Source organism: Lipophrys pholis (genome assembly GCF_963383615.2).
Source record: "Lipophrys pholis genome assembly, chromosome: 7".
NCBI classification, from domain to species: Eukaryota; Metazoa; Chordata; class Actinopteri; order Blenniiformes; family Blenniidae; genus Lipophrys; species Lipophrys pholis.
The window spans coordinates 21747674-21764553 of record NC_137638.1 but is presented as its reverse complement, the minus strand read 5'-3'; the positions used below and the strand labels follow the sequence as shown (position 1 = coordinate 21764553).

The window sequence follows — 16880 nt, the reverse complement described above, 5'->3', positions numbered from 1 at the left end:
GGGGAGGGAGTCCCAAAGGGTCTTCGAGTAGTGCTGAAGCCTTTGCTACCGACAAGTTGAAATGGCAATGGAGGTAGATAGGAGTTACTGTTTGCGTGTAAGCGTGTGTGTTCGAGATATACGTACGGGCAGCGGGTTGAGCAGTCAGAGTGATTAAACCCATAGTCTTGAGACATTTGTTGGTTGGCTGGGAGGCCATCTGGTTCCCCAACCCCCCCATAGTAACATCGCCCATGGTTACCCATGTCTGTGGAGATGTCGAATTCTGCTCATGGTGGTGGAGGTGAGAGGGAGCTGTACGGATGCCAATTCAAGGCCCCCGAAGCTCAGAATTAGTTAATTAACTCTATCTCTCACACAGAGAGAAACTTCCTTTGTAAGTAATTCTACCATTCATCACAGTTGGACTCGTTGACGCTGAAGCTTTGCATATTATCAGCTTGTGGAATTAGCCAGAACACTTGAATGTAGAATATAAATTAAAAAAAAAATAGAAATAAGTGCATAAATAACATTACGTATACAAAAGACAGGAAAAAGTCCATTTAGAAATGGAAGCATTTATTTCATCAGAGGTCAGCTTTAAATATTAACTGCAGCTCCGAACCAAATGCTTTATCTGCATTTTTTAACTGATAAGATTAAGAGGATAAGCAATTTTGTTTAGACATTGACTTTTCCAAGGTAACTCAACATATCTACTGAAGATGGGTATCACATTTCCAGTTACTGCGGCAGATTTCCAAGCCAAACATTGTCAAATGTGTAAATCTACATCCATCCATCTTGTATCGTGCTTTATCCAACTTGGGCCCGCGGTGCGCTGGAGGCAGTCCAAGCTGACTATAGATGAAGGCAAGAGTGTATACCTTGACAAGCATATACTCACTCACATTCACTCCCACACACAATTTAGAAACACTCTGGAATGCATTTTGAACTGGAGTGACTGGAAAAAAACAAACAAGCATTGCACATACAGCTCACTCAGGATTCTCGGTGTGAAGTGAGATTTCTAACAACTGTAGTTAAATCTACAATTTAAAAATGAAATAAAAATGAAATACAATGACTGCCATTCATGTTAAAATACATGTAAACACGCACGTGCACACACTTCTCAATAAATGTCTGTCCGTTTCAGTTTTCCAGCGAGACATTGTGCACTGAGACAAAATGATCATATCCAGAGGTGATGATAAAACGAAGGTGGGTCGCACTGCAGCCGTTCAGCTGAAACATAAAAAAAATAAAGTAGTGGATCAAAAGTCTAGACGCTCACAACCTTTAAACAAGAATATTGTCATTTCCACTTACTGAAATAGCATTTGATTGAAGGTGTCCTTCAGTACTTTCAAATTCTGCCACAAAATGAGTTTGTTAATCCCACTTTCACTTCTTTGGCGTTCAAATTAAATGTGCAGCCATAAGGTGTAGAAAGACTTACCTTTCTCTGTAACAAACTCAAACTGAGTAGTACGTTGTGAGGTGTTCTTTTCTACCTTTATATGCTTGACTGCAAATAAAGAAAAAGAGGTCAAGGTGGTGTTACTCCAGAGAGGCAGTACGCAAAACATATATCCAGGAAAAGTTATACGTTGTGGAAGTGACCTTGATAGCCGTTTGACCTGATGTTCATTGACAATCTATCTTTGGGCAGATCTAATATGTACAGTATGTGCTGCAATCCAACTGTAAAAAATATCCCAGAAGTACAAAACATAAAGAAATAAGTGAAGAACAGAAAGACTGTTGTTGGTTGCAAATAGCACTTTTAGAGGCTGTGCTGTCTAAAATAATTAGGTAACTGCATTTTGATTTGAATAAATAATATTTAATATTTTAATTTAAAAAATATATATGTGCAGTGCCCCGGCTAGCTCAGTTGGTAGAGCATGAGACTAACAATCTCTAGGTAGAGGGTTCATGTCCCACATTGGGCACCACCTGCAGGAAGGTTCTTAATCAGGAGCGATGTGATCTGGGTGACGGTGAGAGACTGTCACCCCTGTGACCTGGAAACGGATAAGTGGAAGAAAATGGATGGATGGATGTATTGCAGTGGTTTTATGCTCAGTGATAAGGATGTAACTTGAGCTGGGATTTATTTTTGATCATATGATTTTTTTTTCCTTTTAAATTATTACTATGGGCAAAGTATATGTTGAAATGTGAACATGCTACTCAAAGTGTATCGCGTTATTCTGTCTTCAAAACAATAACTCAATAATAAAATTACCGACCACCCAGGAACAATAGGGGCATGCGGTTTTCCATTATTTGTGGGGTGGGGGTGTCAGATTAAACCCATGAGAATAAACATTTCTCAGTCATTAATGTTAACTGTTTGTGTTTCCTGCTTTTCTTCTCTGTAAAAGAAGCTCTTAGACGTCACCATGATATTAAATTATGTGTTCAAAATAGTTTAAACCCAAAATAATGTTCTCATTTTGTGCAGGAAAAACCCGAGGCATACAACATTCATAAAAACTAAAATGTCCCTTCGTTTTGAACTGCTTTTTCTTGATACTTTCTGAAAAATATCTGCATACAGCACTGGTTCCCAACTTTTCTTTCTCGAACACTACAGTGAAGCCAAACACTAGTAAACACACCAATATCTAATAAAGAAAATTTGCCTTATAATGGTTAAAGCCATATAACATTATGAACTGCGCTGTCTTCATTGAAATGTTTAACGTGTTTTTTAAGCTCCAGAGAAAAGCAGCATTCAGAAAGACTGCAGATATGTTTATGAATTGAACTGGAAGACTTAAAAAGTTTCACAACCATGATCAGTTCATTTGTCGTGACAGCAGCTCCTTTATGTCGCGATTTGCTTCCCACTCTGTCCAAACACCAGACCTAAAGAAGAACTCAGTAATGGGAACCATTCCATTACTCAACTGGTTGGTGACCAAACTTCTCCGTGGTCACTCAAACAAACCTCGATATTCACGGTTTTCTGCCTACTTACCATCGTAGCTGTCCAGAGTCACCGCAGCAACCTGCGTGGGCTCAGCAAAGCGGATAATAAACTCCTGAGGGAACATCCCGGTGGTCATCCAGAATTTTTTTGTGTTCCTGGGTGGAGGAGACAAAAGTCGCAGGCACATTTCAACACTGAACCTAGGACGTAGTAAAAAGGTACACCCACCTATCGAGGATGTTTTCAGCAGGGTGGTTCTCATCGCTGGAGGTCGCGAGCACAACTTTGGCTCCGAGGGAGCTTAAAGAGTTATTAATCATAACGTTATCTTCTTTAATATCTGGTCAAAGAAGATATCCTCAGTTTAAGCGAGAATAACAAGGTTCCGGGAACAACTAGTTTCGGCTGTTACCAAGCCAACCACTGAGGCGCACAGTATTAACGTCACGGATGCCTGACGTCACTACAGTCGACGCACGTTGTTCCTCTGTTTTCTGAGCGCTAGCTGTTAGCAGTTAGCACTGAAATAAACACAAATCCACATGGCGAACGGATGCAATGAAGTGCTGTTCACACGGGGATCCGGACAGGTGAGATATTATGTACCAGTGAGTGTAAGCTGGCATCGCATAATGTAACAGATCTTGGTGGAATCGGTGAGCAAAGGCACCATCAGTGTAGCTGTAAGCTATAACGCGGAAAAAAACTGAACTACACAGACAGAGATGTAACATTACCCCGGATTCTGACTGTGTTATGTAGACACACGCAACACAAAGTTGTTTTTCTTTGCTGTACTTGCCACTGTGTAGTTAGGCAAATTTCAGGAAAACGATGTCTTCCACAATGTTTTCCTCCTCACATTAAAGGGATGAGCTAACAATGTCTGCAAAGTGTGTGATTTTTCTTTTTCAAATTGTTTTACAGAGTGACGATTCGGATATTTGGGACGACACTGCTTTAATTAAAGCTTATGACAAGGCAGTGGCTTCATTCAAGGTACACAATGTGTTTTCAGTATCAAAGAATCAGAGAATCCTTAGTTTCATTTCATCCAAAAATAAAATGCATATACATTTTCTGCGTGGCTTTTCACCTTCTAACTTGCCTCCTGTTCTGTGTGCCAGACTGCCCTGAAAGGTGAGGAGGAACCACAAGCCTCCAGGAAGAACCAGCCGGGAAAAAAACGCAAAAACAACAAGAGGAACCCCAGCAGAAAAAAAAACAATGCACCTTCAGATAAAGAGGTCAGCTGAAATTTTATAAAACATATATCAAGGTGGCTTAACGATTGATAATGTTTTCAGTCTCGGTTATCAATATTACTTTCATTAACTAATGACAAAGCAGCATGGACACTTTTTAATATTCAGTTGTGGTAAGATGTTTCTCAATTCTCATCTGTAAACTAATGAAGCGCCATTGTTACCTCATCACGTCTGTGTTGTGTTACAGTGGCAGGTTGGGGACTCGTGTAGTGCGTACTGGTCAGAGGACGGCCAGCTTTATCCAGCCACCATTTCCTCCATAAACGAGACAAGGGGCACTTGCGTCGTTGTTTTTACAGACTATGGAAACGAGGAGGAACAGAACCTCAGAGATCTGCTCTCAGAGATTTCTGAGGTTGACGAAGAAGTAAAGGTACAGAAATGTTAGAACAAGATTTCCTTGTAAAGGAACACGGGCAGCAGGTTCAAAGCTGACGGGTGATGCAAAGTGTCATAAATGTTAATAACTGAGGGTGATCTTGTTAGCTAACTCCTGGAAATGAACATGTAAATACAAAAAACTTAATCTGCTCAAATAAATTCTGAATTGCGTTGTAATTAGAAAATTGGTAACATCTTGCAATGTATTTCTAATGTCTAATAAGAGTTTTTTTCCCCTTAAAACTTTGTGTCAATTTTATCTGAAGCCATTTTAAAAATCTTTATAAAACGATACAGTCCTTTACTGTTGGACAGAAAAAAAAAGAAATCAATCAATGCTGAAGCAACGGCTTTGTGTAACTTGCAGGTGAAAGAGGTGGAATCGTCAACTGAAGAGAGTGACAGATCAACAACACCACATCAACACAAACAGCCACCACACAGCAAAGCCCAGAAGTCTAAAGCCCACAAAGAAGCTCCTCCCATGTGGGGTCCTGGTTTTCCTGGGTTTCCTCCTGGCCCGCCGCCCATGCACGCTTTCAGACAGGTAAGAAGAATCACTCCTCCGAGAAATCCTTTCAAACAAAGGCAAACTTGTAAATTCAGTAGGAAGGAGGCACACTCTTTGCCGAAGCCAATAAAATGAGATGTAAGCAATAAAGGGTTTACAGTGTGAACATTAAAAAAAAAAGAATATAAACAACAACCTCCCAAAGATGTCATTTATTGCAGACGTATTGAACAGAAAATCTAAATGGCTTTTATCTTCAAAGCGCTACAGGCAGTATTGAACTGCACAAACAAACCTGAACATGTCCGAAGAAGAAATGAAAAATTTGCCTTTTTTTCAACCTCGTATTTATTTGTCTGCTGATCTGGACGGGGGGGGACCTCACAATCTTGTAGTGGATTAGCACCTTCATATTATGAGATCGTTGCGTGTTCTAGTCCAAGCCAGGCCTGTCTCTGCCGAGTTTCATGGTCTTCCTGTGTATGGCTTTCTCTGGATACTCTCGTTTCCTCCCGCAGTCCAAAAAAAGCACATATTCCAGGCTAATTGGTGACTTTAAAATTGCACATTGGTGTGAATTTGAGTAGTTGTCTGCCTCTTTATGTTTACCCTGTGACTGGCTTACGTTTCCCTTCCCTATTGTTAGCAGGGTCCGGCATCTTACGAACCTGAAATAGATATAATTGTATGGAAGATGGATGATCTTCAGTACAATTTTCAACCAGCTTGTATTTCTTGTCTCGTTTTGCAGGGAGGTAGCAGGAGATCTGATGGCCATGGGCCTGTACCTCCTCCCTGGCCCCCAATGATGCCTTTTGGTCCCCCGGTGAGTTGAGACTTTACACTCATGTTTACAAATGTAAAAGCTACAGTAGACCGTTTTTCTTTTGCCAAGTTCATTCAGCTGGACACGTCGAAAAAGTACCATTCAGATCAGTGTCTTTTATCTGCAGTATGATCACACGATGCTTCAGAACAAACAGAATTCTTGTTTGGGAGTTTTAGAACTGATATGTCATCATACTGGGCTTCATAAGATGAGCAGTGGTCTAGAGTTTAAATTAAAGTTTTGTTCCGTTTGAAAATCTCTCAGTGGTTATGAGAGCTGGAAGAAGACAAATATAATTCTGATCAATAAATAATAAAAAAATATGTGGACACTTTTTTTTTTCTCTGTTATTTTTCCTATTTTATTGACATACGGGATTCTCTGAATGTGTTTTAATAAAAACCAGATGCTTGTCAGAAAGGACCGGGACGACAGTGCACGTACAAACGCACAGGCTCGCAAACATACATGTCAGACTGTGCAACTTTGCAACACTTGTCAGAGGTTTCTTTGTTGCATGCAGTCTTAAAGACAGTGGAATCTCTCCAGTGTCCTCAGCTTTTCTCCTGCATTGCTGGTTTCGCTCTAGCCTTCATCACTCTCATGCTCTGGTTCTGCCTGCACCTCACCATAGTGCATCATCCGTGCTCCCGTGCTCACCGTAGTGCATCATCCGTGCTGCCGTCCAAAGCATTTGAGACGCAGCATTTTACAGCGTTTGAACAGCTTGTTCATGATGTCCGGCACCCAAAGCTGGCTGGTCATCTTTTCAATACGATCTACTGCTGAGTCACGGTTCAATTCGTGCACCGGACGTTTGACATGCTCCTCTTGTTTCTAACGCTCCTGTTATGCAAAACTCCACTTGACACTGGGAGCTGAATATTGGGCCCTGACTAGAAGATGACCACTTTTTTTTTTCAGACATATTTCCATGAAAAAGAGAAAAGACCTGTGTTAAATTTAGATTTATACCGTATGTAGGATATCTGTGACATGGACACACCTTTTACTATGCTGTCGATCCATCTGCTTCAGATGATCCCTCCTCCTCCACCAATGAGCCCTGACTTAGTGGACGACGAAGCCCTGGGGAGCGTGCTCATATCCTGGTACATGAGTGGATATCACACAGGATACTACCTGGTATGTGTTATAACCTCTGAAAAGGACTTGCAGCTGTGGATTACAGATACTGTATTTTTAACTATGCAGCAGATGGTATAAGTTCTTTCTCACGTTTTTCTTTTTGTTTATGCTGTAGTTGCTTCCATGCCTCAGAGCTTGAACAATCTCTTCATCAGCTTCATTAGGACAAAATGGATGTGTGGTGATATTATTTTCCTTTTTTGCAGGGGTTAAAACAGGGACGGAAAGAAGCGGCTAACTGGAGCAAACTGCACCACAAGTGAAAGGTTTAGTTCGATCAACTCGGGCCTCACATGAAGCAGAACCTGTTGTTTCCTTTTGTTCATCCTCCTAGTTTCAAAATGAACTTTTGATGTAATGGAAGAGATTTTTGTATTCTTTGTAAATATGATAAATAAAGGCTATCACTGCAGAGTTGGTAACTGTCTCCACATCTTCTTTTTACCACACCATTAGAAATAGTTATTGGCTGAGGATGTCAGCTGGCACTTGATTGTGCACTTGTCAGACTCGGTGACATGTTGCTTGTAATGGCAAATACTGTCCAGCAGAAGTCAGACTCGTGTAATGTATTACCATAGTAAAAGACGTGCCAAAGACACATACATAATGGACTGCTGTTTAAAATTAAAATCATGTCCTCCATCAAGCACTGCTTTCCGCTTCTGCTGCTAGCATGTGAGCTCTGCACCTCGGTCTCTGAGCTCAGGACTTGATTGCGATTTGGACTTGAGTTTTAAGTCCCTCTGGTGTTTTCTATGCAGTTAATTCAGAGAACCGTTCCAGTAAATGCCTCTGCATCGAAGCTCTCCGTTTTCCCCGAGGTTCTGCCTCGTCCACCACCCAATATGTGAGCGCATCCATCATGTTTTCTGCTCGTATCAGATGGGTCCATATTTCAGGATGATAGTAGTCATGGGTTCAGCTACCGACAGAATGACACATTAAAACTTGCTGTGCGGATAAAGATGGATTCTCAGACAGAGTCGGAGAGACACTGATCATTGAAAGATGTTTCGTCCTAATCGCTTTTTACACCTGACAAATTCAACCTTCAAGCAGAAGCTGTAGAAGGTTAAAACTAAAATATTTAGATTTTTCTTAATAAAAAAAGGTCACTTGGTGATACAGCTGCACATGCATTTATCACTTGTGGCTCGACCATATAGTCCAGGAGCTTTGGGTTATACTTGCATCCTTGTTATCCTGCTTGACTCTATTTTTTGCTTCTGCAGGAATGCTCAAGGTTTAATAAAAATGTAAGAACAGAACAGGAAGTAGGGCAACAGTTGCAGATACTGTACTTGGGCTTATATTTAGAATATAGAAAACCACATGTAATTACAGTCAGGGGAACCACAGTCTTTCTGCTGATCCTGTTGGGTCTTTCATTCCATGAAACAGAAGCTGAACAGATTTCCCATATTTCTTATACTGGTGATTCTCTGCCCGCTCCCACCCACTCCTCTGCCTCAGAACTGGTGGGCAATTGATCATACTGTATCTGTGTTTGTTTGAGTTAAGGAGGAACAGAACTGGGTTTTGTGGTAGGCTGTAACAGTATGATTGTCTCATGTTTTTTCATACCATGTGATCTTCCTCCAGCTGCTCATTTGCCATTGCTTTCTGAGTGAAGAGCTGTCCCTTTGTTTGTGTAGTGACTGCGGTTGGCATTTTATAGCCCACTGTGACTGTCGGCATTTACTGCTGAATTTCATTCCCACCGTAACAGTCACTTTTGTTTTTGCTTGTTTTATGTGCATGTGTGTGCTGGCAAAAGACAGAAAGCAGGAGAAGAAAGAGCGACGGTAACGGGGGGGGATTACAAACAGAATATGCACTATAAAGTAGGGGTGATAAACCAGACCTATCTTTCCCCCCACAGATGGGTTTAAAATCTGCCACGGCAAAGCTTGCACATAAGCCCATTGCTTGCCTGACTCTGCAGCAGGCTGAGCTGCCCAAAGGGCTCAGTGGAGTCCAGTGAGGAGTTAAAAGGGGGTCAGACCGAGCTTGAGAAACCACTGCTCTCCTGCGTGACTGTCTACCCCCTACTGACCACAGCGGCATGAGGCGTGTAAACATAATCTGCATTTCACATAGCCCCTTCTAGGAAACAGACAGACATCCAAGGGAGATCACATTGCTGCATGAGTTACAGCGCCTTCAGCTATTTACCCAAGCGCTCAACATCAACAAACATCCCGCGTTTAAATAAGAGACTTTGGGTTGGGGGTATAACAGAAAAACGGGACGCTCTTGCCTTCACCCCCCCCCGACAAATTACTAAACATTGCAGTCACTATTGGATGTTCAAAATTGTGGTGCAACCACTACAAACCACACATGAGGAGAAGAGATGTCTGTTTCAGTGAGAAAACATAACTTTGGATTTTCAAGCACAATTGGAACGAGTTCGGTCTCAGGTATATGTGTTTCACCGTTGTGCATCAACTTATTGGGTAATTTCAAATCTTAACGCCATTTATTTCCACTTTCAGTGCCAAAAAAGGCAAACAAAGTGTGTCAACAGATGCTAAATACAGGTTTTATGATTGACAGGCACTCAATTGATTGCAGTATCAAGGCTGTTTATGATTGAGACAAAAACAAAGTAAACATCATCAATATCATCACGCTGTGGGTTTCCAAATTTAATTGCTTGCCGGATATTCAAGCAGTTTTGCTGCAAATGGCAGAAAAGTCACATTCAACAATGACGCACACACACACGCACACTACCCTGTCATCCAAGCTTTATTTCTGTGCACTGATTTCAAGGCTTAATAAGTTAAAAAGTAAAAGCCTGGGGCTTATACTGATGCATTGCTTTCAGATACCTGTGATTTTTCTTTCTTCTTTGGAAAGTTTCAGGTGGTACTGTCAGAGTTGAAGGTTTGCAGTATATGTGAAAGCAGAGAATAGATGAATGAAACTGTTTTTTTTATATTGAGTAGTTATATTAAAACTGCATTGCCCAAGGTATCACAGAAAGCAGGAACAACAGAAAGAATTGACTTTGAAGCACCTCAAAGAAGCTGTGCAAAGTATCAAGCTGTACAGCTGCGAGGATCAGCAACAACAAGGGAGAACAGATGAGAACTTAAAGGGTAGGAAGTTTAATGTTTGTGGGAATCTGTATATTCTGTGCTGTATTTATTGCCTGATGATGTGATATTTCCCTCAGCCAAAGGAACAGACCGCCTTTCTCTTTGTGGATACAACCTCCAGGACAATCTTAAATCTCCTCCTGGCCTTTCTGAATTCCACTCACAGCAGGTCCAAAGAAGTCCTGGTGTGGCCACACATTATGATCCACATTCCTGCTTTATCTCCAAGCTCTGCTGCAGATACTCATGAATATAATGTTAGACCATGAAAGTCAAGTCCCTCAAACAGCCCACATTGTTGGTAATAAGGAAATGAAACTTCTTAGAGGCCAAAGAGGGGCAAATAATAAGCCTAATGCATATTTCCTCTGTAGATGATACCGTAAGTTGTAGAAGGTTGCCATCCTAATCCCCCAAACCCATGCCATCATTGCTCAGAAACAAAATTTTACTCATGAACTATTTAATTCATTAAGTGCAAGGTGTCAACATTTTATGTGCAATTTCAACAGCTTTTGATTGAATATAAAAGTTAAAAGGAAATAAACATATTTAGATGCATTGGTTTAAATACAAAATACCTATGCTTCACGACAACTATATCAATAAAATCTTGGAAATGAAAGTAGATTAATAATAATAATAATAATAATAATAATAATTGCCAAAATTGTGTTGGTGGGTAAACAAGCATACTTATTTCAAAACATAACCAACGAGCTCAAATAAAAGTTGTATTATTCTGATTAAAAGATACTTTGACATGATGAGATTATTACAAACCATATCTCTTACACACACACACACACACACACACACACACACACACACACACACACACACACACACACACACACACACACACACACACACACACACACACACACACACACACACACACACACACACACAATCTGGTGAAAAGTTCAATGAAGGCAAGCCAAATCCAGAGGAGCCCCTTTGTACCGTGCGTAAAGGCGCACATGTGTTTTTTGTGCCTCGTTCAATAACTTGACATAAACAGGCCTTACAGCAGGCACTTGAGAAAAAGAAAAGAGTACATCTCTGCCATTCATCACCAGCAGAGGTCTCCGGATGCGGGACGGGGCAAAGTTCGGTCTCGGCTGCACCACATGTCACCGTGTCACTGGTGGACGCTCATCTGGCTGCGTTTGGAAGGGATCAGCTGTGGAGGAAGATCCGTAAAGCCCCTCGTTTTGTCTTCGAGAGGACTTCAGTCTCTCTTGCCACATGAGAGGGATCGTCTCTATTTCATGTAGTCTCTGGAGTTTTTTTCTCCGTTGGGTCCGTTTTTTGTACCACTTGGATCTGTGCTGGTGGATGTTTTTATTTATTTATTTTCAATTTTTTTTGAAGCGTCTCCTCAATTTGCACCCAGTTTAAAGTTAATCTAATATATAGTCTACACGGAACTGGTCTGTCTGTAAAGTTGCCAGAAAGCAGAAGCGATGTTTTGCCGGAATCAAACAGCGAGAGCCACCGTTGCCCGCGGCTCTGCCCTTGAAATGGAGATACGGCGAGGGAAGTTCAGAAAGAGCGTTTTCCTGGAAACATCACAGGTAGACTCTGATTGTCCGCCAGTTATCACCACCGTCTCACCACACACGCACCAAAGGGGGATTCTCTGTTTACAAGTTCGACTGATCTCTCTCTCTCTCTCTCTCTCTCTCTCTCACTCTCTCTCTCTCTCTCTCTCTCTCTCTCTCCTCACAAACTTACTTATTTTGCACTTTTAATGTGCTTTGCTCCGCGCGATGTTTTCATCAAACAGCACCGGCGAGCTGCGCCGTTTCTTACTCCACGTCCTCAAATTAAAGCTCTTAATTGCTGCGTTTCCTCAACCTCTTACCCGTTTCTAAAAAAATATGATAATAATAATAATGATGATAATAACAATGCGCCCTCCGAGGCTCCAGCGTGCTGTCCTCCTTAGTGGATTGGTGATATTTTATTTAATTTTTTTGAATTTGCTATATCTTATGTCCCGTCTCCCATGACACTGCTTTAATGGCAGTGCAGAATGTTGTCTAATGTTGTACAGGTGTGTTGCTATATTCACATTTAAAGTCAATTTCTTGGTGGTGTGTGCTCAAGAGGGTTTGGAAATCCCCCTCTTCTTTGAAAATCTCATCATTATTCCACCTAATTATGCATTTGTAGAGTTGTGAAACAGTTGTGTAACTTTGCAAATGCATGATTCAGATCAAGGTTTCTTGTATGAAATATATAATGCGATGGTCCCCATTAACATCCAATTTGAGACATTTATATAATGTAAACTATGGGATTACATAAAATGTTGGCTTTGTGAAGCCAGAGAAAGATAAGAGTTCAAAACTCTTAATTATGCCCCTTACTACAGTTTCATTTAGTTATCGTTATTTAAGAAATACTTCACTTTTTGGTGGATAAAAAGCAAATTTTGTCTCCTCAAAATCTCATTTGAAGAAACTGTATCCATCCATCTTCTATATTCATCTAACTAACTCAGGGTTGATCACAGCGCACACTGTGTTGCGTCTACAGGAAATTCAAATTCACGATTGACTGTTAAAAAATGTCTTTTGGACTGTGACAAAGTAAATCAGAGTACCCAGAGATAACTCATGCATGTACTGAGAGAACATGCAAATTCCACACAGAAAGGCCCCCAAGCACGACCCAGACTTATAGACAGTATTGCTATTATGATAAGATGAATACTTGTCATTGCATACTTTGGACAATACGACAGTGATATTAGAAATGTCCACATTGGCGTGAAAAAGCGCTATACAGTTATCACAATATATACAGGATAAGATATATGCAAAATGTGCAGTGGACATTTTCTTTCATCATACATGCTCCACTTTAAAGTTGATTAGGGTCATTGCCTTGTTGTAGAACCGGTCTGTCACTGACCCCGGTGTCTTGATTCCTCCTGCCAGAGGACAAAAGGTTTAAAGCAGATGTGCCATTGTCTCACACAAAATGATGCACTTGCAAACCCATAAAACGATCTAGATCAAGCTATAAACCCATCTGCATCTGCAGACTGTTTGTGCTCATTCCCAACATTGGTAGTGAATTTGTGTCCTTGTTTGCACCTTTATTTGGCCTTAGCATCCCACCCCCCCCATCTGTTACGCTTTCAAATTCTGTTCCCAAACCATCAACATTTCAGCTCTTTCTCCAGAAGGTTTCTTTCACGACAGTGCAATATTTGATCCTTCTGTAAAGTGCATCGATTTCAGCCATTTGGCTCCCTTGCTTGTGAAGTTTTGACTGCGGCATATGGACAGTCATCCACAAGGGAATAGTTGAAAAGACTGCACCCACCAAAAGTTGAGAACTAGGTCAAAGCTGCAGTCTGCTGTTTGCCTCTCAGCTGTTTATCAGTGGATTAGAAGTGCTACTCTTCATGCATGTTTTCCCCTTCCTCTCTGCAAAGCTCCCATGTCAACATCTGCTTCATATTAGCTGCCATTTGTTGGCAGCGCAAACGGGCTCAGAAGTGACTTCCATTCTAACCTCTAATTATTTTTACTCGCTGTCCACTTTAACACTGTTGTGATGGAAAGTACTCCCTCTGTCTCTCTCTCTCTCTGTTCTCATCATTTTTGCTCTTTTTCCATCACGCCAACCTGCCCGTGAGCCCTCATCAATTTGCAAATTACTTTCATTTTCAAGTGGCGGCATTAGTTTTTTTTATTGTTGGGAACATGTGCTTGTTTTGAGGTTGTCTCCTGAATTAAAAAGAAAGCCAGATCGCACACATTTCTGAAAGTTCAGGGAAGTGATTCAATTGTGTCAGGCAGAAGTAAGAAGGAGGGGTTGTGTAAGTGTTGGAAGAGAGTGTGTGGGAGAAAGAGGGGGAGAGTCAATTGTAAGAGGATACTTAAGGAATGTTAATGGTGCAATATAGCAATGGTGGAGAGAGAAAAGGTATCGATTCTGTCTCTCCTCCCCTCTGTGAATCACTCTCGGTTTCCCCCCCCTTTGTCTGTGTATGTGTGTGTGTGTGAGCATGGTTGGTTGGTTCATCTTTACCTGCTGGTTGTTTATAATTCATGTCACAGGAAAACACCACTAACCCCTTGGAGGTCAGGCACACTCCATCATATTGATCCGCAGTCAGATCTGCTTTGAAATGGCATCACAGTCGTGACACACAAGTTCCCACACGCCAGTAAACACATGACGCCTGCTGGAGGAGCAGCTCTGTTCATGTTTTTGAAATATGTGATGTACTTCAGACAGGATGGAAGGATCTGTTGTGTTTCCTGGTTTATTTTCAGATGGTGCGAGCTGATTGTCCTTTGAGAGCTTTTTGGGTGCAGCGCAGGAATTTATTACCCTTCCTACATAATTACTTATAAATTTATTTTGGCCAGTAGGGTTTAGTGAAAGCTAGTGTTTACACATTTGTGTTCCAGTGGGCTGCTCTGTTGAATTTGGGGGTTATTAAATAAGAGGAAATGAATTTGTGATAAGAAATACCCGACAAGAGATATCCCGATCCATCACATTCATCTTTAAACCTCAAATCATTGACATTCCTCTCATTACTTTCTCCTCCTTGGTCTGTGTATTAGTTATTTATCAGGGTAAAGACTTCCCTTCTTTTCACAACAACAACAATCATCACATCCTTAACTTTGTAATCTGCTCTCGGCTAGTTCTCATACAAGATTAATTTGTGTCTCTGCCTTTTGTTGCCAATGCTAATGATCCTCCTTCAAAGACGGGGACTTTCCTTTGGCCAGGTTTGTGTTCGGGCTCACTCAATGCCACTGTGAAGTCGGCCTGTGGCATTTCAATGAAGCAGTGTGAAAGCACCCTGTTTTCACCGTGCCAGGGTATATCACGTTTTGTGTGTTTGCGCCAGCGTTTGAGCCTCTTATGTAAATGTGTGCATGCGAAGATGGCTCATCCGGATGCTCTGTTGGTTGGTGATATGTTATCAGAATAATAACACACAGTTTATTTTATCGCAACGCCCCGTTTATCAAATCTAGTCTGGTACCTTTCATCCAAGTCACAGCAGTTGTGTAGTTAAGTTTAAAAAAATTGCATTTGCATAGTTGTTGTTGTTGAAGGTATCGTTGGAGTTCTATTTAAAATGAGTAGAATAATCAGAAAATGCACTCGCCATCACTATGAGTATGCTAATTGTATCTGGAGCCTGGGGGGCAAATAAAGCTAAGAGCATGATTTTGTACAAGCATATTATGCTAATATTAGTCCAGAGACTGCAATAGCATGCTCTGGGGTTTCTGTGAACTGTGTACCTCACCACAGTAATCAATTATCATTTAATAGACTAAATTGTTTAAGATATTGCAAGGCATTGAGTGAAACTATGAGATATTTTACATCAGGCACAAGCAGGTTTTTGTTTCCCAGTGAATATTTTTCAAGTAATAATTCACTGCGCGGTGAACTAAAATCCTGACAGCCTGTATTGCTGCGGTTCCACCCTGAGATCCCGTGTTGAATTGTTCTTCTGCATACATATGACAAATTGGAATAGAGAGTGAAAAGCTGAGGAAGAGAGCTCGTTTTGCATTTTTCCCAGAAACGTCAGCCGTCTTCTCGATCTTTTCCGTCTCTCGGAGAGCGCAGGATACACATCTGCTTTCTGCATCCCTCCCCTCGGATCCACAAGGCCACCGGCGTGTCTCCGTCCTCGGCGACGCTGCTGTTTTCAGACGAAGCCACCCAGGCATCCAGCGGCGCATTGCACAAGTGCAGTTATTATCACGGAGATTATGTTTAAACTCAAGGATGGTCCACGCTCGTTCACGCCATTGCGGTTACCACCAGCTCTACGGGCGCAGGAAGTGGCTAGGTGTGTGTGTGTGATCACACACCCATCCGCCCACACTCCCTCCAAGCCAAAGCAGGAGTGGCGAAGTCTGGGACTCTGCCATTAGCGTTGAATGACATATTTAGCAGCTTCGGGCTGCGGTTTGGTTGACTTTGATGCTTTGCTCTTCACCACCCTGTAGATCCACACTATCCCGCCAGCAAGTATCCAAGCCAAGCATATTGGTTTCTCTCTGCTCAGCATTAACCACACACGGAAGAAAATACTGGTGAAATTAGTGCAGACAGGACATATCTTGAGATTTTGCTTCTATGAAGCGGTGTTTTTATCAGATCTTGGTTCAGCTGGAGAAATGTTTCTTCTTTGTGCTGACCTTTACACGGTGCATATTTTTCTGTTATCACTGAAAACAGATGTGTCTTATTTTGCTCAAGTTCAACCAATATGTTTTCTGCAGATGCTCATATGTATGGTTTCTAGTTCAGAGAGGCAGTCCTCTCCCTGTGAGAAGCCTCTCAGCTTGGCTCCTGTGGCTGTTTTAACGTGTCCTGGCACCAAAACTGTGATGAACTAATCCTGTTTGCGTAAGCATACCTCTGCATGCTGCATACAGAACGGGAGAAAACTCATGCAGATATTGTCAACACAATGCGTCTGACAGGAAAAAAAACCAAGTAACCCAACGCATGTCCCTACAAGGGAAGATTCTCTTTTCTGAAATATTCTCTGAAGAAGTGTCACACTCAAGGAAGCTCTGTGTCCCTAGAAAACAAAGAGCCATCATCAGCTCCTCGGCCTACAACAGGCAGTGTTCAGGGGCATGAAATGCCAGGAAACGGGGGGGCTCTCCTCTCCTTTTTTTGATTTCTT

The 16880-nt window shown here is 41.6% G+C and overlaps 3 protein-coding genes across 4 annotated transcripts in view; 2 read left to right on the top strand and 1 right to left on the bottom strand.

Annotated features, from left to right (window-relative positions):
* Positions 1-528: 528 nt before the first annotated feature.
* On the bottom strand, positions 529-3369 carry hspb11 (heat shock protein, alpha-crystallin-related, b11). Its single transcript, XM_080467940.1, has 5 exons — positions 3158-3369; positions 2978-3084; positions 1448-1516; positions 1318-1361; positions 529-1233 (listed from the first exon to the last, which is right to left on the bottom strand). The coding sequence occupies exons 1-5, from the start codon at positions 3247-3249 to the stop codon at positions 1141-1143; spliced, it is 405 nt and encodes a 134-aa protein (XP_080324066.1). The 5' UTR covers positions 3250-3369; the 3' UTR covers positions 529-1140.
* A 6-nt stretch (positions 3370-3375) lies between these two features.
* smn1 (survival of motor neuron 1, telomeric) lies at positions 3376-7486 on the top strand. Of its 2 annotated transcripts, XM_080467938.1 has the most exons (8): positions 3376-3519; positions 3857-3928; positions 4057-4176; positions 4385-4570; positions 4946-5125; positions 5841-5915; positions 6957-7064; positions 7274-7486. In XM_080467938.1, exons 1-8 carry the CDS (start codon positions 3472-3474, stop codon positions 7328-7330), a joined length of 846 nt encoding a protein of 281 aa, XP_080324064.1. In that variant the 5' UTR covers positions 3376-3471; the 3' UTR covers positions 7331-7486. The 2 variants fall into 2 exon arrangements, with proteins under 2 accessions (XP_080324064.1, XP_080324065.1); XM_080467939.1 differs by lacking the exon at positions 3857-3928.
* A 4154-nt stretch (positions 7487-11640) lies between these two features.
* rtkna (rhotekin a) overlaps positions 11641-16880 on the top strand; it is a 64992-nt gene continuing 59752 nt past the window's right edge. The window contains exon 1 of the mRNA XM_080467190.1: positions 11641-11757. Within this exon, the coding sequence (XP_080323316.1) occupies positions 11647-11757 (111 nt within the window). The 5' untranslated portion in view covers positions 11641-11646. The remainder of the gene's footprint in view (positions 11758-16880) is intronic.